The sequence below is a fragment of the Sturnira hondurensis genome, unplaced genomic scaffold (genome assembly GCF_014824575.4).
Source record: "Sturnira hondurensis isolate 20B ecotype Veracruz unplaced genomic scaffold, ASM1482457v3 Scaffold0013515, whole genome shotgun sequence".
NCBI lineage: Eukaryota > Metazoa > Chordata > Mammalia > Chiroptera > Phyllostomidae > Sturnira > Sturnira hondurensis.
This window is the reverse complement of record NW_028086146.1, coordinates 5,628,363-5,655,956: the sequence shown is the minus strand read 5'-3', so window position 1 is coordinate 5,655,956 and position 27,594 is coordinate 5,628,363. Positions and strand designations below refer to the sequence as shown.

General features: G+C 43.2%; 1 protein-coding gene across 5 annotated transcripts in view; it reads right to left on the bottom strand.

Moving 5' to 3' along the window:
- The window catches only part of SMARCA2 (SWI/SNF related BAF chromatin remodeling complex subunit ATPase 2), a 166,081-nt gene extending 142,388 nt beyond the window's left edge, over nucleotides 1-23,693 (bottom strand). For 2 of the 5 annotated variants that reach the window (XM_037061731.1, XM_037061735.1), the window contains exons 1-3: nucleotides 23,562-23,693; nucleotides 8,421-8,681; nucleotides 5,178-5,307 (exon numbers count right to left, since the gene is read on the bottom strand). In XM_037061731.1, the coding sequence (XP_036917626.1) occupies nucleotides 5,178-5,307; nucleotides 8,421-8,645 (355 nt within the window). In that variant the 5' untranslated portion in view covers nucleotides 8,646-8,681; nucleotides 23,562-23,693. Of the gene's footprint in view, nucleotides 1-5,177; nucleotides 5,308-8,420; nucleotides 8,682-21,145; nucleotides 21,397-21,426; nucleotides 21,609-22,503; nucleotides 22,571-23,561 lie in introns of those variants that run through there. The other 3 variants (XM_037061734.1, XM_037061733.1, XM_037061732.1) reach the window with 3 other exon arrangements.
- Nucleotides 23,694-27,594: the final 3,901 nt, after the last annotated feature.

Genomic DNA, 27,594 nt, shown 5'->3' with positions numbered 1-27,594 from the left:
ACGTTTCTAAAATCTTTTAGACGATTACAATACATAAAAATGAGAGTGAATAGTAGGGGTTTTAAGAGACCTCAGTGGGAAATTTAAGAATGCTTTTCTTGAGGAAGAAAAGTCAAAACGAACAAAAATCACAAGGAACTTATCCCACGAGTTGAACTGTGCAGCTCAGCCAGAGAATTCCTGGACAAACGTATGGCTGTGCATTGCTGGAGGGAGACCTGAGATGAATAATGGACGAAAGTGGCCGGCTGCGGTCTGAAAGGTTGCCTTTAACTCAAACTAAGTGCTAATTAATGAAGTCACAATATAAAATATTAGATTAAAGGTCGTTGCCCTTTAATAAATGCACTCGTGTCCCAATTATCACAAAGGTCATCACACAGGCATTTGCTAGACACGTGCTGTGTGTTTGAACCTGGGTCAAGTTGGAGCTGAAACGGCTGTGTGCACCGATGTGGGATCACAGGGGCCTGACACTATGTGACCGTCACAGACCGGGGACTCACCATCACCACTCACACGACTACAGAGAGTAAAGGATATTGTTCCTTTTATCTCAGATTGCCATTTAGAAAGGGAAACAAATTTAGCTTGATCCCCTACAGCAAGAGTGAGCTTTATGTGATCAACTGGTGACAAGTAGAACTCCTTTCAGAGAAACGAGGTCCTGAAGAGAAACAGAACTTCTCTGTTCCCCAAATCCCTACTCCACCACAGGGCACGAAAACCACACAGTGATTAGGGTTCTATAGGGTTACTATAAATTAGCCAAGAAAATGTCCCGAAACCAGCCTGCAAGACCAGCAGGAATTTAATCCCAGTATATTGTTATTTATAACAATAAACATTTAGAGAGTATCAATAACATACACTTAACTTCCTCTTGTCCTTAATGACATCCTTCCTTTTTAATGAGGCTTACATTGACTCTCTAATTGTAATGCTGATGCAAAATGGCAGCTTGCTCATTACAAAAGCACCTTCCTGATGCCTTTTAGCCAATCCTGAAGTTTTTCTCCCTATCACAGGGAGAAAAACTTCCCACCAAAGCTAATGACATTTTCATAGCGGAAGGGATACAAGTAGACGTTAAAATGGGTCACATGTCTCCTGCTTTCTGGTCTCTCCTAATTCCTAAGGTTATCAGTTAGAGCTGACCCATGATAAATCATGGGATGCCTACTATAATGAACCAAAATGTTAGCCAATCCATTCTAAACTCCACTGTATAATGCTGTTTATCAAATCTCTTGTAAACTAGGAACAGTGGGCAAGGCAAAGGTATGAAGGTGAGGCAGTTACATTATGCACAATAATTAATTTTACCTCAAAAATTTGCTAAAAAGTAAACTGAGAGTGGAATAAAAATCATTTCCCAGAATTAATCAATAAACAGAATTTCACCTCAACTTTAGTAAGAAGAAACTGAAGGTGGGAAAAATCATTTCCTAGGATTTATAGGGGATGTTAACTGAATCATTCTATTACAGTGTTGCAGATGGGCACAGGTAACCAGGTTTTTGGTGATCATGGACAAAGTTTGAACTGAACACACAGAAAGTTTACAGCAGAGAGAGCGCAGGTTATTACGCGACAGTACAGTCCACAGAACACGGAAGTGGGCCAACTCTGAGCAGAGATTGACTTCAGGGGCTGGAGGGATTCTATTCTTATAGGGCAGATCTTTCCTGGCTAGTTTTTTGTGGAGTTTTATTGTGCATGTGCAAGTCAGCATATTACTTTAAAGCTACTGCGCATGTGGTCTCCCATGATTTTCCTTGATTGGCCATGGGGGAAGGGGGTCCTACAGTGTTAATTTATCATAATGCTATTATAATGAAGCAGGGGTCCTGTAGCATCTTCTGCACAGGTGCAGTCATGATTCACCATGATTCAGTGCTTTTCCAGAAAGTGGGAACAACCAGTCTTAGAACAGGGTCTCTGTCCTGTATCGAGGTCCTTTATCTTAGCCCTGGGGCACCTCCCCAGTTTCCTCCCTCCTTGACATTGCCTGCCTCAGTGGTATGATACTAAAAGTGTGACAGTGTTTCAGCTAAAAAGAGAGATTTTTTTGTTGTTCTAGATGACTAGCATGCAATAAAACTTCAGAAAAAAAGATCTAAATGATGAAACAATGAAACGGATTTGGGTAATTATCTTTAGTTGAGAAAACAGAGTGAAGAAATTGCCTGAGAGTGAATGAACGTACTTTTGTCTAGAGGATGATAATATTGATGCAGAAGCTGCTTTTTTTTTGAAATCTAGTTCCATTTGCTCATTCAAAAGTAGTCAAAAAAGTAGCAGTTTTTCTTCCCTCATCTTCAAGGGCCATAATCTCCCCAGTTTCCCCATGCCACAGAGAGAAGCAACTGCCTCTCTCCTTTTAATCATCTTGAATTTCTAAGTGCCACTGTATATGAATTTTCTCTTTACACACACATACATGCACATACAGGCAAACACTAATCATATACTTGCCTCTGGAGGGTTTTTTCCCCCAACCCAATGGACTAAAAATAAACACTGTTATCATTGGGACCATGAGGTACATAACTCAGTATTTATTGAAGGAAGTGGTTTTGCTTCTCAACCAACACCTTAAAATAACCTAATAGGTTGCTAGGTAGTTAAAGCCGGCAGCTTTCTGATCAATACCACACCTCTCTGTACCTCTTTGTTTTATAAATGGCTTTCTACAACAGAGTTTTTAAAGATACATGCTATTACAGAGTCTAAATTCTTTTTAAATCATCATATTAAATAAGACTGCATTATACCAATACTACTTAGTAACAAATACTCTTAAATAACTCATTCCCCAGCTTATAATGCACTTGGCTATTTTAAAGAAAAATATTACATGCTAATTCTGATTCTATTTAATGTAGACCTCTGCATTTCCAAGTAATTATAATTTGCTAAAATTATACAAAAATTATGAGTTATTTAAAATTGTTGCCTTTTAAATACATAGATTCACTTCTCTACTTAATTGAATAAAATATGCTAAGTTATTTACCCAGTTTTGTGTTAGATATTGGTGCCAAGTTCTAGAGAGTACAAAAAATATCTTCATTCTTCAGTTGAAGAAAGGAACCAAGCAAGGCAAGAAATGTGAAGAAACATAAAAGTAAAAATGCTCAATTATAATTCATGCCTTTAGGAGTTTTCCAGTGGCCCACTACTAGAGGTAGTGCAAAGCCAGGAGCAGATAGAGTAAGCACCTGGCTTGGAGAATCACCGAATATAACTTCTCTACCCCTTCCACATATGGAAAATTAGAGCTACATTAGATCTGTGAACACACCTAGTTCTTTAGAATTGAAGTGATAAACCTGAAAGTGTTGTTTTAATTCATTCTAACACTGAATGGGTCAATTTTTTTTTCTTTTTAGACTGCAAAAAGTCCCAAGACTTTGTTCAAGCTACTTCTCTGATATGGTCAAGATTTTATAAGTCATCTACAATAGTTATGCCTACCTGTCATCAAAATTCAGATCACAGTCTGGGATTTTCAAAAAGTTGTTTGCATATGAGTGAAGATGCACCTCTATGCCACTGTAAGTTGCATATACATCTATGTAACATATATATTTACAACATATATATACATATATGTAGTTTTTTAAAAAACTGACTACATTTTTCTATATCTTCACACTCAAAAATCTTCTCTGAGGTGGTTAGATTTCTGTCTAATCATGAATGGAGGAAAAGAACTCACATTAAATTCAAGGAATATACAAATCAACACATAAACCATAAACTTTGAATTATAATTAAAATGTCAACATATTAGGGCCCTGGCTGGTGTAGCTCAGTGGATTGAGTGCTGGCCTGTGAACCAAAGGATCGCAGTTCGAATCCTAGTCAGGGCACATGTCTGGGTGGCAGGCCAGTTCCCAGCAGGGGACACACGAGAGGCAACCATACATTGAAATTTCTCTCCCTCTCTCCTTCCCTTCCCCTCTAAAAATAAATAAATAAAATCTTTTTAAAAATCAACATATTAAGGTTAATTACTGCTAGATTAAACCACACTCCTTGCATGTTGAAATGACCATACAATCATTTCTGAAAACAAGTTACACTGTATTCAAAAGAGCTTGAGCTATCTTTCACATGCCTTCAAGACTGAGGGGAGAAGGCACCAAGAAGAGAAATATGCATATACCATATATTGATTTGGCCATTATTATGGGTTAAACTGTGTCCTTTACAAAGGTAAGTTGAACCCCTAGCCCCTAGTACCTGTTCATGGGACCTTATTTGGAAATAGAGTCTTTGCAGATATAATCAACTTAAGATGAGGTCATAGTGTTTTAGGGTAGGTCTTAATCCAATCCAGTTGTTAACAGAAGACAGAAATCTGGAAACAGACAGGCATACTGGAAAAATGTCATGTGGAGACAAAGACAGAGATCGGAATGACGGATGTACAAGCCCAGGAATTCTAAGGATGCGGGCTGCCACCAGAAGCTAGGGAGAGGCAAAAAATTCTTCCCTACAGCCTTCCGAGAATGTGGCCCTGCTGGTACCTTGATTTCAGACTTGAAGTCTCTAGAACTGTGAGAGAATGATTTTTTTCTATTATTTGAAGCCACCCAGTTTGTGGCAGTTTCTTACAGCAGCCCTAGAAGTCCAATACAACTACCCACCAGCAACGACAGCTAATCCCACGGCCAGAAAAAGCCACCTTACAGACGATGCATGAATGTGCAATTCAAGGGGCATGCGTGGCTCAGCTCCCCTTCACCTCCCCACTGTTGTTGGGAGGCAGACCAGGCCTCTCCTTCGGGCCCTGCCACCTTACAGGTCGTGTAAACTTAGGAAAGCAAAGGAAATTCTCTGAGCTTTAGCTTCCCCATCTGTGAAATCGGGATAACATTATTTACCCTACAAGCTCATGATAAAAAATTTGAATAAAGTACATAAAACACTTTGTCGAGAGCTTTAACTTGTGGAGGCTAATAAGATTACTAGGATTTTGTCGATAAAGCTGACTATATAAATCATATAGTTGTGTTGGTGGGGCTGGGGAGGATTTCTATAGGGAAAAGAAACCTGCTGAATTCGATTTGCTTAGACATGTTCTCTGGAAGTCACAGTTAGAAAGACCAATCAAAAGACAAAAGAGTACACTCGGAAGCCAACACCAAGTATGTAGCATTACAGACCTTGGCTGTGCTGATCCATTGGGCTCTGGGGAGGGCCCATTCCTGGGTGCGGCGGCCGCATACCGGTCCCCTTCATGGACCCACAATGGATATCTTCCACAATCCCCTTGTCATGCATGCCATCCATGGGCTGAAACAGGTAAAGCACATTGGTTAGATGCCTCTTTAAGATACATTATTTAAATTTCTATTTGGAGTTTTAAGATCCCTCTCTAAAGTCTTCAAAATCGGGGCTCAGTCATCTATTACCCATTCCATAGTCATCTATTTTTACACCTACATTGCACATCATTATACATTACACATATTTTATAGGTGGGGACAAAAAAATAAAAAAGACTACACTAATAGGATCATCAAAACTATCTGTAAGTCAGCTAAATTTTTATGTCACGTCAGAGCCTGAAAATAAGAACAAAATCCTGTTCACAAGGTCTACAGATCTAAGCTATTCTTCCATACCCTTTTAAGTAAGTCCCGAAACCTGCTGTATGTTGATGTTAGTCCAAAGTCTGAAGGAAGACTCTTTGAAATGTCTGTGATAACCTATTTTTTCGGTAATTTTTTTGTCATTAGAGGGGAAGGAACTACGGAAAGTTTAAAAGTTGAAACCAGGAAGTTCCATGGCAGCTGGGAAGAGAAACAGACAGGGCAGTACCACGGTGCGTGAACGCTGGAAGGGAGCCGCAGTGCGTGATCGCTGGAAGGGAGCCACGGTGCATGAACGTTGGAAGGGAGACGCGGGGCAGGGGTGAGGCTGGGCGGCGGGCGGAAGAAGACTGGAAAGGTTAAAGGCACAATTTGGAAAAAAATTAAGAACACAAGGTTTGGAAACAGGACTTGGGGCCCAGTACAGAAGAGACACACAATAAATAGCTATTGAATTGACATTAATCCAATCCAGAATTGGGCAACAGAACATATGTTTGAAAAAGGAAAAGTCTATGCCTCCGCAAACTGGAATAGCAATTTTCGAAACAGCCTGAAAGGCATATTTCCAGGAGTTTATAGAAACCAAATAACTTCGAGCAAGAAAGTATGAATGTTTGCAGTTTTGGAGAAAGGAAAGTTAATTTCTGCAGAGTCTAAAGCATGCGTTTGAAAAGAAGAAAAATTTACCATAAAGAGGATGTTCAGAAGAAAAATGGGAAGAATTTGGTATAAAGACTGTCTCTGAGTGTGTTAAATAGTAATAATAGAGAGGAAATCAAAGCAACACAGCAGATGCATTTAGGCCACTTGTTTATTTATTTCCAGCAATGTTAAAAAGCAAAAAGCTGAAGCTCAGAGGAAGGAGGAGAAAGACAAGGAATAAAGCTGCCCATAAAAAGAATCTAAGAAAGGGAAGGCATCTGGCCAGCAGGTGTGAACTGAGGCATTAAACATGTCCTCACGCAGGGGATCATCTGAGGAGCTGGGGGTTAAGGAAAACCAGAAAGGCAAAAAATGCACAATTTGCAGAATGAGAGCAAAACAAAATGAAACAAGAGCATGGATGGGGGCAGAGGATATGAGAAAACGCGACAAAGATGCTACGTAACAAACAGAAGGGACCAGAAGAAACAACTACCAATAAAAACAACTCAGGGCAAAAACGTAACTCTGACCCGACGCTCATTTGTACAGCTAACTTTTAAATACTTAAATAATAACACAGATTAGGTAAATACTTCCTTGAAATTTTATCTTTTGTTGTAGAGGTGAGACATTCTTAACCCATTCTGAAATTATTTAATCCACCTGGACTAAGGTTTGCAAGGAGCAGATCTATAATATAGCTTCCAAATTCATTTAATATGAGCACAAGACAATTTAATGATTTCAATATGTCTATATGTTCAATACATCTGCTAAAAAGTATGATATAAAAAACAAACAGCTTTATTTCCTCAGATAAATGACAAGCTAAAAAACATTTTTTTGAAGGAGAGAATTTGGGGACATTATAGGGACATCTACAACATATTTTTAGATATAAACAGGGAAGTAGCAGAGCAATTTAATAGATAACAAATATGATCTTATTAGGGTAAAATAAGAATTATTAAAAAATCACATCTGTATATGATTTTTATTGAACATGGAGAAAAGTCAGGTGTGAAAAGCACATGCAATAAAGTGTTACCTGGGGGTGAAGGCAGGATTAACCATTTCCTTTATTTATCTCAGTATGGTTTCACTTTCCAAAATAAGTAATATTACTTTCCTGATATGGAAATCATCAAGTCACAAATTTGTCGAAAAGCAATCCTCTCTTCTGGGTCTTACCTTAAAATTGACCTACAATCCTCTACAATTAGAGGACAGACTTGCTTTATTTATGTATTTATTTTTGCAGTCATAGTTCAGTGTTAAACCAGTATCTTCCATGGCTTGTGTACTTAACATCGAGCGGCACCCCACCACCCTATCCACCTGTAATGTCATCCCAAAGGGATATCAAACCTCTACCTGTCTCATCAGGCATGACCTTCAGGTAACACGCAATGGCCTCACACAGTCTCTTTGGCTTTCGCTAACTTTCAAAGCAAATTGTCTCTGAGGCTCTTGTTTACTTTCTCAAAAGGCTGTCTTCTCTTCTTTGCACCTTCTGTGACAGCCTGAATTGTACCAACATGACCATCCTTGCAGCAACACCCAAGTCCCGTGAACGGAGGGTCCCTGCAGCATCAGTCCAGAAACAAACAATGGGACCTGGGCGCCGCGGAACCAGACCCCTCTCCCAGAATGAAGCTCCATCACGGAGAGGCAGAGAAGTGCCTTTTAGGGATTCCCTAGAACCTATTTAAAATCTTTAAGGGGGGACTCATTTTCCTTTTACTCTTTGGGATCTAATTTTTAAAATAAATACCAACATTTTAAAGAAAGAATAATTTTCAGTGTGTTCATTTGTGGATAATGTAAGTTACTTAAACACGTACAGTTAAAAAAAAATCAATACTTTCACTTATACTCTTAATTCACCAGGCCAAAATAGGTGCAACCCATAAGTCACAGAATTTTACTATCAGAGCTGTATATTCTATCTCACATTTTTGAAAAGCCAATATCCGATATTTCCGACTAGTGCAACATCTGTAACAATAAAAAAGCTTCAGAATGTATGTTTTTAATAATATTCAAGATAAGACAAAGACCTAGCTTCTCTCATAAAAATAGTAGAAACAGACGGACAGGGCTTGTCAGGGGTATTCACTACTCACCCCGCAGAAGATAAGACTGGACAGGAGAGTCGAGTCTTACCTTATGCATCTGATGCATGCCTTCCTGCGGGAAGTCGGTGGACCCCATTGTAGGCATAGTGTGTGAGACACTTGGAGGGCCAGGACTTGGCCCCATCATACTGTGGACGGAACCCGGGGATGGTCCAGGTCCTGGACTAGGCCCGAGAATTGGTCCAGGAGAGGGTCCGGGCCCTGGCGAAGGCCCTGGGTGGGGCATCGCACCAGGGTCTGTGGGCGTGGACATCTACTTCTCCTGTCTCCGCCAGTCAGCGCGATGACACTGAGTTGAAAAGAAAAAAAAAAAAAAAAGAAAGGAATGTTTTCAACATGATGTTAAGATCACAATAAAACAGTTGTTAATATTTGATGGTGCCATTTCTGTAACAAACATCAAACAGAAATGCCCTGTCTGATCCAGATGTTTGAGTGTGATATACATCCATCTGCCCTGGTCTTTATGAAGACCACTTGTTTGAAAGAAAAAAATACTCTAAATAATTCCCCCAAAAGATATAAATTATCTGAGATACAAAAGACTCACTGGAGAAACTCAAATTTGACACAGAAGCAGAATCCTAAGCAAGTTTGAAATTTATTACTGAAGTCAACAGATGCTCTCCACTACTTATTGGCTGGGCCACCTTACAAGTCATTAACCTCCCAAAGCCATTAAAATATAACCCCCTTAAAAATATCCAACCTAGATCCATTTTCAAAAGCAAGTGCATATTCAAAAGTGAAAACGGAGAAAAAGTACAATTTCATAAGTTGAGAATGGAGGAGAATTCCCAGTGAGAGGAGAAGCAGAAGCCGTGAGAGACAAACCTGGGTTCGAGCATCTGTGTGATACGATGACTGGTGGAGCGTGAAACCCAGTGGTACATACAAAAATGTGGTTCTTCGCCTGGCACGGCAAGCAGCCTTATTGTTATTATTATTAAAGTTGGTACACAGATTACATGTATCTCATGTGTTACACATATGTGTACACAGTGCACAGCGCTCACCCCTGTAAATCTGGTTATCATCCACGACCACACAATTTGTCCCCTCTACCCGTTCTGCACTCCCTTCACCTCCCCTCCTTTCTGGTAACCACCAATCTGTTCTCTTGGTGATTTTGTTTTTGTTGTTTTCTTTGTTTATTGTTTGTTTGTCTTTTGAGATTCCACATATAAGTGAAATCATATGCTACTTGTCTCTCTCTGTCTGACTCACATCACTTAGCACAATACTACCCTCAAGGTCATCCACGTTGTCACAAGCGGCAAGATATCCTTTCTTTTTAATGGCTGGGTAAGTTCCATGGGGTGTGTGTATCTGTGTATGTATATATATATATATGTGTGTGTGTATATATATAAATATCACATCTTCCATTATGGATACTTAAGTTATTTCCATGCCTTAGCTATTGCAAATGCTGCAAATGCTTAGCTATATAAAGGTGCATATATTTTTTCACACCAGTGCTTTCTTCTTCAGTCACTCTTACTTAGCATTATTTACCCCACAACCTCCACTACACCAGAAGTGATCAGAAAAATCAGTTCCAGGCGTGGTTCTCCTGCCAGCAAATTAACTGAAGACCACTTGGATACTTGAGAACTTGTCCTAGGCCTCTCCGTGGTCTAACATTCCAAAAGAAGACATTCATGACTACTGGATTGGGGCCCACAACAGGCTGGATGTGCAAACTCTGGTTCTCTGGTTTCAGCAAAACAATATTCCATCACCCATACTCCAGAACTTCCTGGCATCCCCACTGGGGAGCTGCCTCGTGGGGTGGGTAAAACTACATCTTGGACATGAGTGAATAAGCTGCTTTCCAAATTCTGGTGGAGATCCCAGCAAGATAACTGAATGCTACTAGTGATGGTAATCATTCCCTAGTATGTTTTCTGGGGGCACACAGTTGTACACCTGCAAATGTTCTGCTGTCAATCTCACAAAGTACAGAATGAGACACCTTAAGAGATTTGATCAGCCATTGCTCAGTGGCAGGAATGGCATTAGACCATAGGGGCCCAGTCAACCAGAGCAGGGCTCTTTCCCCAGTAAAAGTAGAGGTTTTAAAAAACCACAGTAGGTCCATTCTGAGCTCCCTACTGTCTGTCACCTCTCGTGAATCTCTAGCTCTTCTTCGCTCCTGCAGCCCCAGCACCTGCAAGCAGCGTGCAGCAACCACTCAAAAAGATCTCCGTGAACCGCAAACCCGATTTCAAGGGCAAAATATTAATAGAGTCAATTATTTCATAAATAAAAATCAGAGAGTAATCAGTGTCTGAAGTGTGTTCACGGGACCCAGTTTGTAAACTATATGATTGCCCAACCACCATACTGTCCAGCTGAAACTAACAGAATATAATACTAAGTGTGAACTGTAATTGAAAAAAGAAATCTTAAAAAGTATAGGCAAGAACTTAGGGCAGAAGTCAGACTAACACCATATGATTTTATTTATATGTAGAACTTAAAACAAATAAGCAGAACCCAGGAGCAACAGACTCACAGATGCAGAGAATACACTGACGTTTGCCAGAGTGGAAGGGCGTGGGGGATGGGTGAGAAAAGGGAAGGGGAGTAAAAGGCACAAACTTTCCGGTTGTTAAATGAATAAGCCACAGAGATGTAGTGTACGACGCAGGGAATAAGTCACTAATGTAATAACTTCGCACAATGATAGTTAGTAGACTTATTGTGGTGATCGCATTACAACGTATGCGTAAATGTCAAATCATCATGTTGTACACCTGAAACTAAAACAATACTATTTGCCACCTATACTTTAATGGAAAATTAAAAAGTAATAATTTGGGGCATTCTGATGAGTGAGGGATAAAATGGGAAGCGATGAAAGGCTACTGGGGAGCGATTATAAGAAAGGATCTCTCAAATTGTTTCGCCAGTACAAGACGGGACTGAGAGAATGCTGGTCCAGTGGTTTCTAAAACGACAGGGAAGCCTCATGGATGAATTATGTCCTCGAATTCTTTAGAGGGACAATGTTATTATTTACTCAGTGTGACTAACAGAGCAGGCGGAAGTCACACTACTTTGGCGTTCCACTCCCTACACAACAGACACACGCGTTTAGTCAGGATTTTAAATTTAGGGAGCTGACGTCAATCGGGGGTACCACAAGTTATCATGTTCTTTTATGTATGTCACAAAACTAATGCACCCCTTTATTTTTTAGTGAATGAAAGGAAATCACTTACTTCCTGTTATAAATTACCTTGAAATGGGCCTCAATAGCTATTACAGTAATATGCCAGAAATCTGAACAACGACAATACAAAAACTTTGCCTGGTAGTCCTACTTTTCATGTTTATATTTTAATATATATTTTCCTATAATACTACTTTCTGCAAATAGGATCATCTTCATCTGGGAATCTTGTAGAATGCTATAATCACTTGCATATTGTTCCCTAAATATGCTCCTCATTTTCTGTTAAAGGAAACTACTAAAAACTTCTTAAAGTAAAAAACACATGAGAAGGGAAATGGAAAAGTATGGACATATGAGTGGGATATTAATATTATACAGGAAACTTTCTAACAAGAGAAGCTTCAGAAGAATAAACTTAGTGAATGTGTCCATTAAATAGCACAGATACACAAACCAGACATGAGCTCGGGGAACAGCACAGTCCAGCATACAAGGAAACGTAGCCCACAGCTGGCAGGAGCCTAGACTACCATACAACTGGAATGTGATACTCTCTGGCTTCTGACTGGGAGGCCAGAGACCTGGGTTCTTGTGTTCTCACCACAGGGCCACCCCCAACTCTAGGGCCCTGGGCAAAGAGCTTTTCCTTCAGGGTTTTGGGTTTCCTCTGGGCTTGGAATAAGAGTATTTCAAGGCTCCCTCTCTCTGCCTCTCCAGGATGAGAAGCATCTTACGAACTTCCTCCAATCCTGTGTGTGGTGGTGTTCACTGGTGAGGCACCATGGCAGAATCCGGGCTGAACCACGATTCGCCTCTTGCTACCACCACCTAGTTGTACTGAAGAGGAGCACCTCCCAAAGACGCAGCCGTAGTCCTGGCCTCCGACTCCTTCCTCATCATTTCTGACGGCAACTTGACATTACAGCCCCCGTGCCTAATTAAACTTCCCCACACAGTAAAGCACCTGGGGGTACAAGTTACTAAGAGGTACCTGTCTCAGGCAGAGGTGCACATGATTACTAAGTTATTAAGATTAAGTTTTAGAGTCTAATCACCTTATGTGTTCACTGCAGCACTACTTCCAATAGCCAAGATCTAGAAATAGTCCAAGTGCCCATCAGTAGATGAGCAGATAAAAAAGCTGTGGTGCATTTACACAATGGAATGCATACCTGACTATAAATTTTAAAAAAAGTGTGGGGGGTTTCTTTTGCAACAGCATGGACGGACCTGGAAATGATTACGCTATGTGAAATAAACCAGCCAGAAAAAGACAACGACTGTATGCTCTCACTTTCATGTGGAATCTAATGAACAAAATAAACTGACAAACAAAATAGAAACAAAAGTATGGACACGTGGAACAGACTGACAGTTGTTAGAGAAGAGGGCAGGGGCATTGGGGCTGAAAGAAAGAAGGTGAAGGGATTAAGCAAACACACGCACACGCCTATGTGTATATGTAACACACACAGACACAGACAACAGTGATGTGATAGCCAGAGAGAAAGGAGGGTTAGGGGAGGTGGAGGTGGGCAAGGGGGAAGAAAATGCGGACAGAAAGAGACTTTGCTTGAGGCAATGGGCACGTGATGCAGTGTGCAGATGGTATTTTATTGAGTTGTACACTGGAAACCTGTATGGTTTTGTGAACTAATGTCGCCCCAGTAAATTCAATAAAAACAGAGTCCCATTACTGGCCAACTCAGCTTCTTCCTCGTCAACCCTGCCGGTATCCCTAGGAATCCAAAGCCCTTTCTTTCTTCTTCAAAAGCACCAATGAAATGATGCAGATGGGGTGGTGAGGGCGAAGGGAGGGCTCAGATAACCTTGACAGAGCAGGGGTAGGTCCGTCCACAAGATAATACTCAAAACTTATTTTTATTTTGTGTCTGGGAAGGAAGTTTTACATTGTCACAGAAAAGAACAACCCGTTTCACAGTTAAGTGGTTAATACAATGAAGAAAACATGCGTGTGTTGGGGGCAAGGTAAGGCACAGTGACGTCCCCACACAGGCATTGCTAGTCCTCTAACCTCGCCCTTATGCTCCTCTCTGTCTCCACCAGCACTGCCTGAGGGCCAGGCGGCTGGGTTCTTAGCCAAGAATTTCCCAGCAGTACACCATGTCTTTTTTCGTCCTGTCGTTCCTGCCTTTACAACTGGGGAGTGTGTTTTTAGAAATAAAAGTTCAGAGCTTCCCATAACTCCAACCACCATAGACATCTTTCCTCAGCCCCAACCTCCTTCCTCTCCCCTCGCTGAAAGCCATGGTACACCCTCTGCATATTAAAACAAGATCAGTTTCGTGGAATTTTAAGGGTCACCAGTCCTACCATGGCCACCGTGATAAAACGTATACCTTACTGTCTTACTGTGATCCATGGAAATCCCAAAGAGCCCCACACTTGTAGTAAATTTTAAAGACACCCACATGTGCTTCATAATAATTTTAGCGACTTAAATTGGAGAGGCATTCTGTCACATTCCCACTTAAAATGATGAGGACAGGAAAGCAAAAAGGGACCACATAGCTTGACCAAGAAAACAGACCCTTTTATCTCCCCACTCCCAGCCAGCACTGGGCCTTGCACCCGCCAGGCACAGCCACACAGCATTGTGGAGAGATTGCAACAAAGTACAGGAGTGGAGAGCAGAGGACAGAGAAACAAACATGGAAACCATGGGAGACAGACTTTGCAAGAATTAGAGTTTGGCCGTGATAACATTAATTTAAAAAAGGGACAAGGAAGTAAAGAGAAGCCCTACAGGGAATATGAGATGGAGACACTGTCAAGAAGTGAGGAGGTCAGGGGTGTTCAGTCCAACACCCGGGGGCCCATTTGACTCACCCATTCCCAACTGTTCCACTCCCCACTAGGCACAAAGCATGCAGCACTTACAAAAATGGCCAGAGGGCTTACCACAAGGCTCTGCAATTCTGATAGGGAAATAGGAATTATCCCTAGACAGCAGTGAGAGGAAAAAAGAAAGGAATCTCTTGCAACACAAGAAGGGATACAACTAAAGGGTCTTACGCAGCCACAGGGCAGGAGAGGTGTAATACCCCTCAGAGTAAGGAAGAAGGAAGAGGGAGTTAGGCAAGGCTAACTTCTCCACGATGGAGAAGGCGGCATTTCAACTCCGCCTAGACACAGAATTAACACACCATTCCTAGAAACTTTTGTTTCCTAGTCACAGAAGGAGTTTGAGGAAGCACCACCATCTCGACTAGGCAAAACCTCCTAAATATTCAATACCTCTTTCCACCATACAGAATAGGGAAGATGGGAAATCTCGGATCTCCAGCAGATGTTTATCTGCAAGATCTACGAAAGACTTTGGGGTACAGGTCAAAGGTGGACTCTCACATCATAGAATTAAAACTCAGGTCCAGTTCACGTCCCTAAGAATAACTCAGTCTTTTTCAAGTTTCCTGGCTGCAGAACAGTGAGGCTCAGGAGACAGTAAAGATAAGAGTGAAAAAAAGAAAAGTCCTTTTTATGTCTGTTTGCTGATTCAGACCTGAAGGGCTTCTTGTCTTCTGTGTAGGTTTCTCTGTAAACGAGTTGATAATTCCCTGACAAGAAGTAGCAACATTTCTAGAACTGGGACACAGCTCTAAATCCTAATGGGGGAACAGAGAGTCGGGTAAGGAGAACAGCAATGAAGATGAAGGAAACAAATCTACCAGAAGTTGTTCTTTTTTTTTCAGGCCAAGGTTGTCGGCATAGGTGGGGAAGCACTACCCAAGCCCTTGTGCTTCCTGGTCTGAGACAAAGCTTTAAGTGGGACAATTTGGTCCGTGCCACCGATAAACACCACACTGGCCTTACAGTCAACGTCACACATTGCTGAACCAGAACTCTACAAGAGCACGCAAGACTTTTTTTCTTGTGATTATTCCTGGCAGTTTATCATTCGAAGCCGAACGTGTTTTTAAAAAGTGGTTAGATTGAAAGTTTGCCATGTTTGTTGGGCTTTTGTGAACTCTTCATCCTTGAATCAAGGGAACACATCAAGCTGCAAGCTCCTGCCTTCACTTTAAATAAACTGCCTTGGGACCGTCCTTGCCCAGAGTCAGACCTGGCGAAGGCTCTGAGGCAGCTCTGTGCAAGACGGAAGATTACAACAAACTCTGCAGTGGCTAATTAGTGCCCCGCGATTCTCGGGCACAGCCTCACAGGAACCTTGCTGTTAACATTATCACCCTGGAGACACCTTCTCCCAAGAATCTACCTGTGATGCAGTTCCGTGACCTCCTCAGTGAGGACAGCCAATGTATCGTTCACAAAGGAAACAAATCTTTTTTAATGGGTGCTCTCAAGAAAACCCCAAGTACTGGAAAATCCCTCAATAATAAAGCACCTCAGCTAGGACTCACTTCCTTTGGTAGTTACAAAGGTCACCACAGGTCCCTAGTATGTCTAAAATTCCCTTGAACCCAAACTGCTAGGCAATGAGTCAAAACCAAACCAAACCAACCATACCAACAAATGCTAGTTTCAAAGCATAACACCCAGCAACCTACTGTGCTGTGTCTTTACACGGCAGCTGTCCTTCCCAGGTTCTGCTAGGCCCCTTGCGAGGCAACCTCATTTGGGACGCTGATAAGAATCAGTGCTAGCCTCGTCCTTCTCTGTCTGCCAAGATACTATTTACAAATTAAGCATATAAAAGAGTCTGAAATGCATACTTTGAAGCTTTTCTGGCGGAGACAGCACACTGACTCAGGACTAAAACCCCAACATGATATGCTAGATGAACCCCTGGTTAAGTGACAGATGAGCTTTGATATGCCCTGACTTTCGTAGTAGCAACAAACATTCAAAAAGGAACCCTTCAAGTTCTTTGCAATTAAAACAAATAAGGGTCATTTATGATATTTATATACCACTAAGAAAATCACCATGTAGTTCATTTGACTTCTTTGAGTTTCAAGTTCCTCATTTACAAATAAGCATAATAATAGTGACGACAACCTCAATTTTGATATAAATTGAACAAAATATGACGTACGATGACATCTGCTGAGCTATCGTATAAAAATGTACATTATCCCTAAGATCCTTTTAAAGGCCTCAATTCCTACCCTGGTCTTGAATCCACAACCTGCCAGATTAACCAAAAATGGTGTTTTTTTTAAAATTTTTATTTATTTATCTTTAGAGGGGAAGGGAAGGAGAGAGGGAGAGAAATATCAATGTATGGTTGCCTCTGGTGTGTCCCCTCTTGGGACCTGGCCTGCAACCCAGGCATGTGCCCTGACTGGGAATCGAACCGCGATCGTGTGGTTCACAGGCCCACGCTCAATCCACTGAGCTACACCAGCCAGGGCTAAAATGGTTTTCTTTGTTCATGAATTCCCTTGCTCAAACCTCTGAGAGACAAGCCTCCACTATGCACTGGATAAAATATGCACACTTTACCCCAGAGGTCAAGTCTTCCTACCATCTCCAACTTTATCTTCTGAAAATTCTCCCCAACTGGAACCTCTTGTCCAGGGCAAGGTCAAAAGCGGGGTATTCGTCTTCTCACAGACTCTTTAGGCTGCGTGCCTGATATCAGGGCTTCCTTCTGATCACAGGTGGTCACAACTCACGCCCCCTGCCCTGCCCCTTTCCAGCAGCCACCCTACCCCTGGCCCGGAGCCAGCCCTGCTCACCCTGCCCCACGCGGGCCTGCAGTTCGCAGTTTGCTTGTCATGTTTACGGGTGTAGGTACATTCTTCAAAACACATACATTTTCTACTGTAAATCACTTCTTCTTTACAGAATTATGGACTTTGCTTAATAGCATTTGAGAACATGTAGGAATACAGCACAACAGCAAGCTACAAAAGAGGTGCAAATATTTTCAGAACCATTATGTGCCTGGTTAAAAGCACAGTGGGGAGATGGGGAAGGGCTGTCCTCGTGAACATTCAATTTCTAAGCCTGATGACAGATAAAGCAACATATCCAACTCTTTTTGATCAGAGATTTTTTTTTCTATTTAAGTATTTTTAACTACAAAATTCTGAATTCAGTTAAAAAATAAGAAGGGGGTAGGTTATCATTATATTTAACAAATTTAAATTTATTTCAACTTCTGTGGATTCCATTCTTCGATTTACAAAAGAATTGGCCCATATTTAAATTAGGTTAGTTTCTGAAATGTCCCAAAGCACTAGTGCTTGCATAGAGGTAGATGATACAATGGTATAAGTCGCTTATACGAATAAGCAATCGATGCCTAAGTTGGAGCTTACATACCAAAAACTACAATAGAGTTTTTGTTGTATTTTTTAAAACTTAAAATTATAGAAGTATATGGCCTGATTATAACTGTCCAAATGTTCTGAAAGTTTTATATATATATAAATATATATATATAACAAAACATTGTCATTCATAGTAGGCTTCAATCATATAATAATGTATTATAAATCCAGAAGTTTGGGAGAGCACTACTTATGTCAACATGTCAAAAATCCTGTTTTCCATATGTAAAACATCATTCCAAATGACTGAATTAATGAGTAATTAACTCATAATTAAAATTAAATGTTATTTATATGCAACATTCAAAAGACCCAGCTATATTTAGCTCCTGAATTTTGTCAGCTCTATTACATGTTTTGCTAAATTATAATTATTCAAGTATCTTTGACGTATCTTTAAAACTGGTATTACTTACAGGCTCTATCTAATATATCCTGAACACATACAAGGAAAAGTGCCGTATTAACATGAGAAAAATTAAGTCACTATAAACAGTAATAAAGTTGTAAAGTTTTCCAAACCCAGACTGTGAGGTCCCATTTGACTTGGTGATAAATATCTTAGGCAAATAAATATGTTATCTTTCACAATGAATCTGGCAGGACTCCTATGTTTCTCATAAAGTCACAATTTTCTATGCAAAAAATAATAATAAACAAACACACAGTCCTTTTAAAATACTCTAGTAAGTAACTAACTACCATCTATCTGTATTTTCTATTCTCAACTACTTGTGAAATGACCCATGACTTTACTAACTGGCTAGAGATTAAATTTCCATAATACAAATTCTTGCAAAGATGACTGAAAATTCAGCATCTTCTATTGGTCAAATATAATCTATAGAACACATTTAAGGAAATGGAGCAAATCAGAAGATAATTCTTTTACATTAAAAAAAATGACAAGAGACATCAAAAGTAGGTTCCAAATGAGGCTTTTTACATTAAGGGAAATTTTCTCATTTCTTCACTGGAAGAACTGGAGAAAAGCGACTCACGTGTGGAGAGCTTTCTAAGACCAACACAAGCAACAAACTGTCCATGACTTCCCTCAAAATCATCTGGATCAGAAACAGTGAGAATCAAAACTTCTGGTGGTTAAATCAGGTCCCACCAATACACACCTCAACACGCTAGTGCTGAGCAACACCCCTTAAGCATCATGTTTGTGATAATTCAGTTGTTCTCATGGCACCATGTCAAGATGTCATAAATAGTGATTTATTATTTCTCTCGAGTTTCAAAAAGCTGCTGACCTAGGAGAGTTTGACAAACAAAGGCCTTGTTTATTTACTAAGGAAGACTTCTAAAGGAAAAAAGGCATGAAACACTGGAGGACAGCACCACTTCTATAATTTATGAACGTTTTCTCTTTTATGGCCTTGCTCAAGTACATAATAAGCTTTCAAAATGAAATGTCAAAATATTACAGTAATAAGTGGGATATCCCAATTATCTCCTAGAAAAGAATGGGATGTGCTTTCAGACACTGGTCAGTAAAATGACTTACTTCATTAAACTTAATTAAAGGAAAGTTTTAAACAATTATTTGCCAAAGTCTTACCTTCTAGTTACACTGTCAGAAATATTTGAAAAAGAATTCAAACACTAACAATATAATGCAAGCAGAGGCACTTTTTTGTCAATTTCAAGCCTCAGGTGTTGGTCAAAGAAAGCACTTTTCAAGAAACTTGACGAGAAATGCTCAGAAACCACTTTACAAACGAACAAAAGAAAAGATCTAAGGCTGCTTTGAACACACTCTTGCGGTGAATATTTTCTGTGAAATGCCACCGTGCAGCTCGTCCTGAGGCTGGGATGTGACTGATGTAACTCATAAGAGAAAGGCCGCACTGAAGACAGCACTTTCTCGCCTCTGCCAATTCTTCAAGGGTTCTGATACCCCAAACTCCTAATTTATTTTACAATATTCTTCACCAATAAAGCGTATCTCTTTAAATACTCTCCACCAAGAGAGATGGACCTCAGTCTAAAGGTCTGGGTTTTTTCCCCCTCAGTCCGTTTCAATAAGTATTATTTGTACCTAGTGGGTATCTGCAAATTCCTTCTTTCCAGTAGCAAACATTTGAGTTGTCAGCAAGCTTAAAAAAAATCCAGAATAAAAGGGCAATTAGATGCCTAAAAGTGTGTCTCAATTTGCATAACAATACACAAACTTGAATTCAAACCTGACACACCTCTTAACACTCTCCCAGTGTGCCAGGAGTATGCTGGAAGCTACCAAGTCCAGTGTGGGCAAACAAGCCTTGGGTAGTCCCCCAAATAACTGGTGGAAAATATTCCTGAAAACATCTAAATGTGCATATGTAAGTACACACACACACAAAACACTAGGTATGGCTTTTATTTTAGTACAGCTCCCAGTGGTTTCTGAGTCTTACTGTTTGAACAGGAATTCTCTTCTCAACATGCAAGCAACAATCTTTCTGTTCATACAGCACTCTGTTTCTACAAGCATGGTATAACCAGATGTATGTAAATAAGTCCTCTGAAATGGAAGCTTAAAATTTAACTCCGCTATTGGTAATGCGACTACGTGTGAAAAATAATCACTCAATGCAGTAGACAATTGTGTATCTTTAAAGTCTTCTTCATCCTCTGACATTACCCATACTTAGGAATACGGCCCAAATAATGACGATGATGACATCTCTCCATCAAATACTAGTTGCCTTGCTTTTTCAAAAGCAGCAACCTCCATCAGGTTAAAGAAGAAGGAAAAAAGGCAACAACCTTGCAAAACTCTCCCAAAAGTTATATAAACAAAGGAGGAGAGAAGCCCCTGGGCTTTGCACCCATGTGCTAATAAAATTATGTAACAACCGATGCAGACACCACCGAAGGAATGGATTCTGTCGAACACCCCCACTTCCCTCGACTCCTGAGCCTGTCTCCTTCTTTTTAAAAATCCAAATGCCTGGCAAGACCAAGTGGACGACTCTGAATATTTATTTTATTGCTGTCGTAAATCCTACCAGAGTTGGAGGCACACTAAGGCCCGAAGTTTGAATGTGCAAAGCCCCAGGGTGCAGCGACTCCTACTCTCTGGACCCGCCAGAGAAAGAACTGACAATCGACAACAGCCAGCGAGGCCTTCTCCTTCCCCTTCACGATGCCTCCCAATGGAAAGTTTTCCACAGGATCAATCGGAGGACAAGGATCCCGTTTCTACCCGCCTGCCTGACTTTGCAGGAAAAGCGGGCTGGAAGACCAAAGGGAATAGGCAGGAAAAGTGCCGTGAAGATCCGCAAACAGCGGGCGGTGGAGGGGATGAAGCTTTCTTACCTGGGGGACCCGGAACAAACAGCGGAGCTGGGCTGGCCTGGCCGAGCCTGCGGGGGCGGTGCGGCCAGGAACGGGTCTCCACGATGGAGCCCTAGGCCCGCTCCGAAGCTCGCGGCCCGGCCCCCGCGGCCGCTTCCTCCCTCGCGCGCGTCATGTCACTGCGATCAAACATGTCTGTGTGCGCTCTGCTGCTGTGACTTCCTGATTCTCTGCGCTCGCGCACACACTCACACTCACAGCCACACGCACAAGCCACCCCAACCAACCCCCCGCCGCCAAACCTTGCTTGCCTTCCAGAGCCCCGGGGGGGAGGGTGCTGGCAGGAGCGTCTGCCGGTGCCGCTGCTCCAGACGACGCACTGGCCCCCGTGCGCACAGCACACACTCACGCGCAGACACACTCGCACCGGCCTCAGGGTGCAGAGACACGAGCCACTGGAGCTCGCCACCTTCTTCTTCTCCCCCACCCTACTTAGCCGCCCTGCCAAACTTTTTTTTCCTTGCCTGATCCGAGTCCAACTTCCCTCCACCCCAATCCTCCCCCCGCTTCCCCCATAGCAGTCCGGCCCGGCTGGGGCTCACCAAGATCGGCCGCAAACGGCAACCCGGATAAAAATAATAATTCAATCCAGGCAGCGGGGGTGGGGGCGAGCGCACAGACACTGGCAGGAGGCTATTTTCTCGCGTGTACCGGAAACCGACCAGAGTGCCCAGACCTGGGCACGGGTGTCTCATCAACCTCACACTACTGCGTCCGACCCGGCACAGTGCAACTGCGCCCAGGCGGAGAGGCCTGGTATCGGGCACCCTGAGCACCAGACTCAGAGTGTGCCCTGCAGCCGGAGGGCTGCTAGGGGCCGTCGCGCCGGACCAGTTATTTGGGGAAGTGCATAGCGACACCTTTGCAGATGGCATGGCCGTGTTTTGTAACGCAAACGGGAGGAGGGACCACGGCCGGCCGGATGGAGGGGGAGAGGCAGAAGGGGTAAACCAGGTTGGGATGGGAATAAAACAACTCGAAAGCAGAGAACGAGAAAGATGGGGAGCGTGTTATGGTTGGGAGAAGGCTTCCACGGTACCTCCCCGCCTCCTTCCCTTGCTGTCCCCCAATTCCCTCTCCACCACCACCCCTCCCAGCTCTTCTCCTTCTCCAGCGAACGCTACCGCTGCTGCCCGGTGCGCGCGGGTCCTGTTTGTGACAGGCAGAGAGGATTATCCGGATCATGGCCTCCCAGCCCGCAGCCACGAACCCTCTCCCTTGCCCCAGAGCTCCCGTAGCACACAGACGGCCACGGGCGACCTACGCCCACAGTTCCCGTGGCTCCAGCTAGGGAAAGATACAAAGCAAAAGAGACAAACCCAGAGAGGGGGAGAGCAGGATAACTGAACCTCCGACCTCTTTCTTCGGTGCCTCCTTCCTCCCTCCCAGGAGTGCTGTCCGGGCCGGCCAGACACCCTTAACTTCACCCGATCCCGCGCGATCGCCAGGTACCTGGGGCAGGGACACCCTCAGGGCCGTGGGCATAACACCCCCCCCCCCCCCCCCCCAACCCTNCCGTGGGCATAACACCCCCCCCCCCCACCGCAACCCTTTTCCCTAAAGGCCTGCCTACGGGTCAACATTTCCATCCCTTCCCTAGGGAACTCACACAGTGGAGGTAACACCTCCGATCCCGCACGCACCCGCCCCGCGGTGGTGGCGGCCGCCTCCTCGGCGCGCCAGCTCAGGCTTCTCCGGCCGCAATCCGCTGGGTTCTCTGCAGCCAAAGCGTTTTAAGCGAGTCCCCTGGAAGCCAGTGGCAGCCGCGTTCCTTGGCGTCTTGCCGCCAGCCCAGGCTCCTTGCCTTCCTCTCCAGCTCCACTTCAAACTCTTCCGGGGAGGGCTGCTCGGGATGAACTGTCGCATTTCCATCCTCCTTCCCAATCCTCCAGCCTCCACCCTCCCTTTCCACCCCTCAAGCTTTTAAGGGAATGGGGAGGGGGTATTGAAACCTTGCCAAGTGTGTGCGTTGCAACCTTCAGTTGGCAGCGCACCGATGACTGTCTATCCAGGGTCAAGGCTGTGGTTTGTTGGGATTTCCCCTCCTTCCCTCCTTTAAATAGTAATTATTACTGTTATTATTAGAACAGCAAGGTTCGGTTGAAACTTTCCCGTTTCTTCCACTGCCGCCCGGGTTCTGTCGTTAGAGCATTCCACCTGAGGCCCACGGGGAGGAGGCGGGCTTTTTTTTGTTGTTGTGGCGGTTGGCCCGCCTGTTTGTTTTGGTCTCCATGCATGCACAATAAATAATAATTAGGATAATAATGAATAATCCCTGGCGAAGGCGGCGCGATGCCAGAGGGGTTTGTGCTGCGGCTGCAATCGGGAGGCCCGAGGGGGGGGGGAAGAGGAGAAAGGAGTTGTAAGTTATATTTACCTTGCTCGCGAAGAGTGTGCTGGCTGAATCTCTTCCCTCTGTGAGTCACCCAGAGTACAGAAACACAGGGAGAGAGGACTAGATTATGAATATGACTTCATTGATGACAGCCGTCCCCTCCTCTTCCTAAACTCGAGCTCCGCCCCGTGTCCCACCCTCGCTGCCTCCGCGGCGCCGGAAGAAGCGCTGCAGTTGGCCCCGCGTGCAGCCCCTCCCTGCCGGCCCTGGCGCGGGTTGGCGGGGAGCCCCTGTCACTCGACCCAATCAGCGACTCCCGGGGCTGGGCGGGGGGTGAGGGGGGAGGAGGGGGAGGTGTGCAAGAATGTGGACGGAGACAGCTCTACTGTATGCGTGGATCCGTGTAGGTCTGCAAGGCGCCGGCTCGCGGGCCGTGTTTGTGCCTGGAGCAGAGAAACTGCGCAGGACGCAGAAAGCCCCTAGCCTTGATGGAGCCGGGCACCCGAGACGCCTCCGGGCAGTCCTCTTCCCCCGGGCGCTGGCCCGAACCCCCCTCGGGAGGCTGGGGAAGCGGAGGAGGCAGAGCGAAAGGGAGGACGGCGGCGGTAGTAATAGCGCGTAGTAGTTTGGGGTTCTGCGGAGAAGGTGCTGGAATTTAACTGTGCCTGCGCCTGCCAGGGCGAGCCTGTAGAGGGAAAGGGAGGGGACAGGAGAAGGACTCTGAGGGGCACCGACGCTGTTTGTGACACAGTGCCGGCCGTGGAAACAAACCAACAAGCTAGCAGAAACAGGCATCGTAGTGCTGGCTGAAACTTTTTACCGCTCCTCCGTCCTCCCCCCAACCCTGCAACCGCTCCCCACCCAACGCTGTAATGATAAATCTGTCCCCTTTCCCCCTCGCAAAACGGGAGGCGGTCACAAAGAACATTCTCGCCAAAATCTGCCTCTTTTCTGGAGGACTGCAAGCTTCCAAATACCAATGGGGGGGGGGGGACAGCTGAGAGGATGAATGCCTTATAAATAAATAAAACCGCCCTAACTTTTCTGTTTACTTTCTGAACCACACACAGCACTTTGACCTTCCCTCACCTGTCGTCTTCGGTAGAATACACACAAAAATTTGGAAAAACTCCCTCGCTGGGGGTGGGGCGGGCGGGTGAGGGGGAAGCTGATGCATGGAATCTGCTTTTGATTTAGAAAGGAGAATAAATCTTTTTCTCTACGAACCATAGAATCCTCTCTCCCACCCCACAGTTAGCACCAGTTAAGGCTCCACACAGCAGACCACTGGCACTGTGAGGTTTTGAGACCTCGTGTTCCAATTTCCTTTGCAATACAGTATTTTGGTGGGAGGAATAGGTCAGTTTTTGCTGGGACAATTTTATTTTTAGTTTTATAAAGTGTGAGAGAATGTTATATTTAAATCGGGGGCCTATTATTTTAGAGAGTCAGATTAATTTAGGTGCTTGACTGTTCCTATGTAAGTGTTATGAAAAGTATGATTTATCCCTTATTTTGTAATAGTATAATGGCTTAAATCAGTCATTCAAAGTGCACTGTGACTAGTTGGTTGAGGTGTTTTTCCCCCCTAGAGTAAAATCCTATTTTAAGACCATTTCGCTGTTGTAAAATTGACTCTATTGGAGCAATCAGTTCTGAAGTGCACTTCTCTGGGTTGCTTAAAACTATGCACTGGATTCCTTGAAGACACCAGACAATAGAAAGGACACCACATGTTGCATGTGGTCATTCAATGGCAAGAATTGTTGACGTCACTGAGCCACTGCTGGCGGAATTGGAGCCTGGAGCCTGCGCGGGCACCACTTTCAGGCGGCCAGGAGCGTCAGTGGTCACCCACCCTGTCCTTTTTCAAGGCTTTGTTACTTGCTTGTCTGCTCTGCCTTCATAACTTTCTGTCTATCCCAAAGTGAATCCCAAGACAAGAAAAGATAACACATCTAAGGGAAAGAATATATAGTATGCCCTGAAGAATCTTTTGTAAGAACTTTTTTTTTCTTGCCTGAGGATATGCCAGTATAATTGCTAACTGGGAGAAATACAGCCAGAAATCTTAAATAAAATTAGCAATGTAGTTACAGTATAACTTCTAACTGCCTAATAAATTTCAACTAAAAATGTGGCCAGATAGCCTAGTTGTCTATAAAAAGGCTTTACGCTAATGGCAATACCTATTATACCAGGTAATGTTAGGTTTTAATTTGGGGGCCTAATTTGTTTCCCTGCCATGTCAACCCTACATGTCATTTTCAAGAAACTGATGACTGTACCACTATTTCCTTGTGAATAAGTGCCCTTTATCCCTTTAAGATTCTACTCCACTTGCCATGCCAAATTTCAAAAAGAAAACAATCATCTTAGTAAGACACTGGAGGGAGAGACTGGCCATTTTTTATGGCATTTTGTCAGAAGGAAAGTAAAAAAGAACATACTCCCTTTGTTACATGTATATCTTCTTCAGCTCGTATAAAATTTTGATGCAGTACCTGGAGGGATGAGTATCCATGCATTATATGCACAACTATGGGAACTGGAGAATAAAATCTATCATTGGGAGCAGAGATTAAATATAGATATTCTGTCTTTTTCCCTTCACATTGGTCTAAGAAAACAGCACCTTCTCACTTCGGGTCTTTCCTCTGAAGAATTGTCTTGTTTGTAGCTTGTACTGCAGCAAGTATGAATTTTATTTAAAAAAGACCTACACTCAGGATAAATGAAAAGGCAGCACCATTCACTCGGTACAAAAAGAAGATTGTAGTACATGCAGCATGAGCTTCATCTCTGAGGTAAAGCAAAATTTAACAATTGATGTTAAGGAGTAAAGTGATGGGGTTCTTTTGTTTTGCAGAAAATCACATAAAAGCCAATGTAATTGGAGGCGAAAAGGACTCTGGAAGGCTGCACAGAATGTTGCACTCGCATGAGCTTTTCCTTCAGGACTTTGATGAGTCATAATATGTTCTCTGACCTTGCTTTTATTTTTTCAGTTTGGCATCAAGGGATAGAAGACACCTTTTCATGTTTGCATGGCCACATTCACTGGTCACTGACGTTCTGTACTGAGTAGGTATTGAGTTTGAAAATTGACATTGAGTTACATCCATCTCCCTCATAAAAAAATGACCACGCACAAAGTGAGGAAGCCTCTATTCCTACCAGGCAAACTGTTAATGCTGACTGAGATGCCACCTAGCCTCAAACAGGAGCAGCTAAGACCATTTATGGGATGAGTAATTTCATCCGCAGTAATGGAAACTCAACTTTGACAAACTGAATCAGCCGACATTTAATTTAGTGAAGAGTTGAGAATTAGCAAGTAAATTTATTGCAGAAATAAACATTCCTCTCTTTCCTTTTTCCAATCAACAGTCTCAGCAGATTTCGTTTCTCCACATTCTTCCAAAATACCTCCCCAATTCTTTGTGATCCTATCACTCTCTAGCTTAAAAAGCTTTGTCTACTCCCAACCATTATATGAGAATGTTAAGATTCCTTAACAGCGGTGTCCAACCTCTCTTCCAGCATTGTTGAGATTCTCCAAATGCCTGCGCTCCAAAATCATGGTTTACATGCTGGTTCCAAAGATGCCATATTGGACACACCTTCCCCTGACTGAAATGCCAGCCCCCAGTGCACCCTCCAAGACTCAGCTATGGCCCAGCAACCTTCCAGTAGCCCTCTTTGCCCTCCCCAAGCAGAGGAAGCCACTTATCCTACTCTGCTCCCATAGCAACCGGTGTGTATGGCCATTATAGCACTCATCACTTTGATGTGTTTACTTGGCATCCTCAACGAGATGGTTGGTGCCTGGAGGGTGTAGAGCAAGTTCAATTCATCTTCGAAACCTCAGCAGTTCGCTAGATGCCTAGCACATTGTACAGCAGTTTCCCCCTTACCCATGGTTTTGCTCCCTGTGGTTTCAGTTATCTGTGGTCCCCGGTCCAAAAATATTAATAAAAAAATTCCAGAAATAAACAGTTCATAACTTGAAAATTGCATACCATTCTGAGTAGTGCAATGAAACCTCAAAAAGGCCTGCTGTGTCCCACCTGGG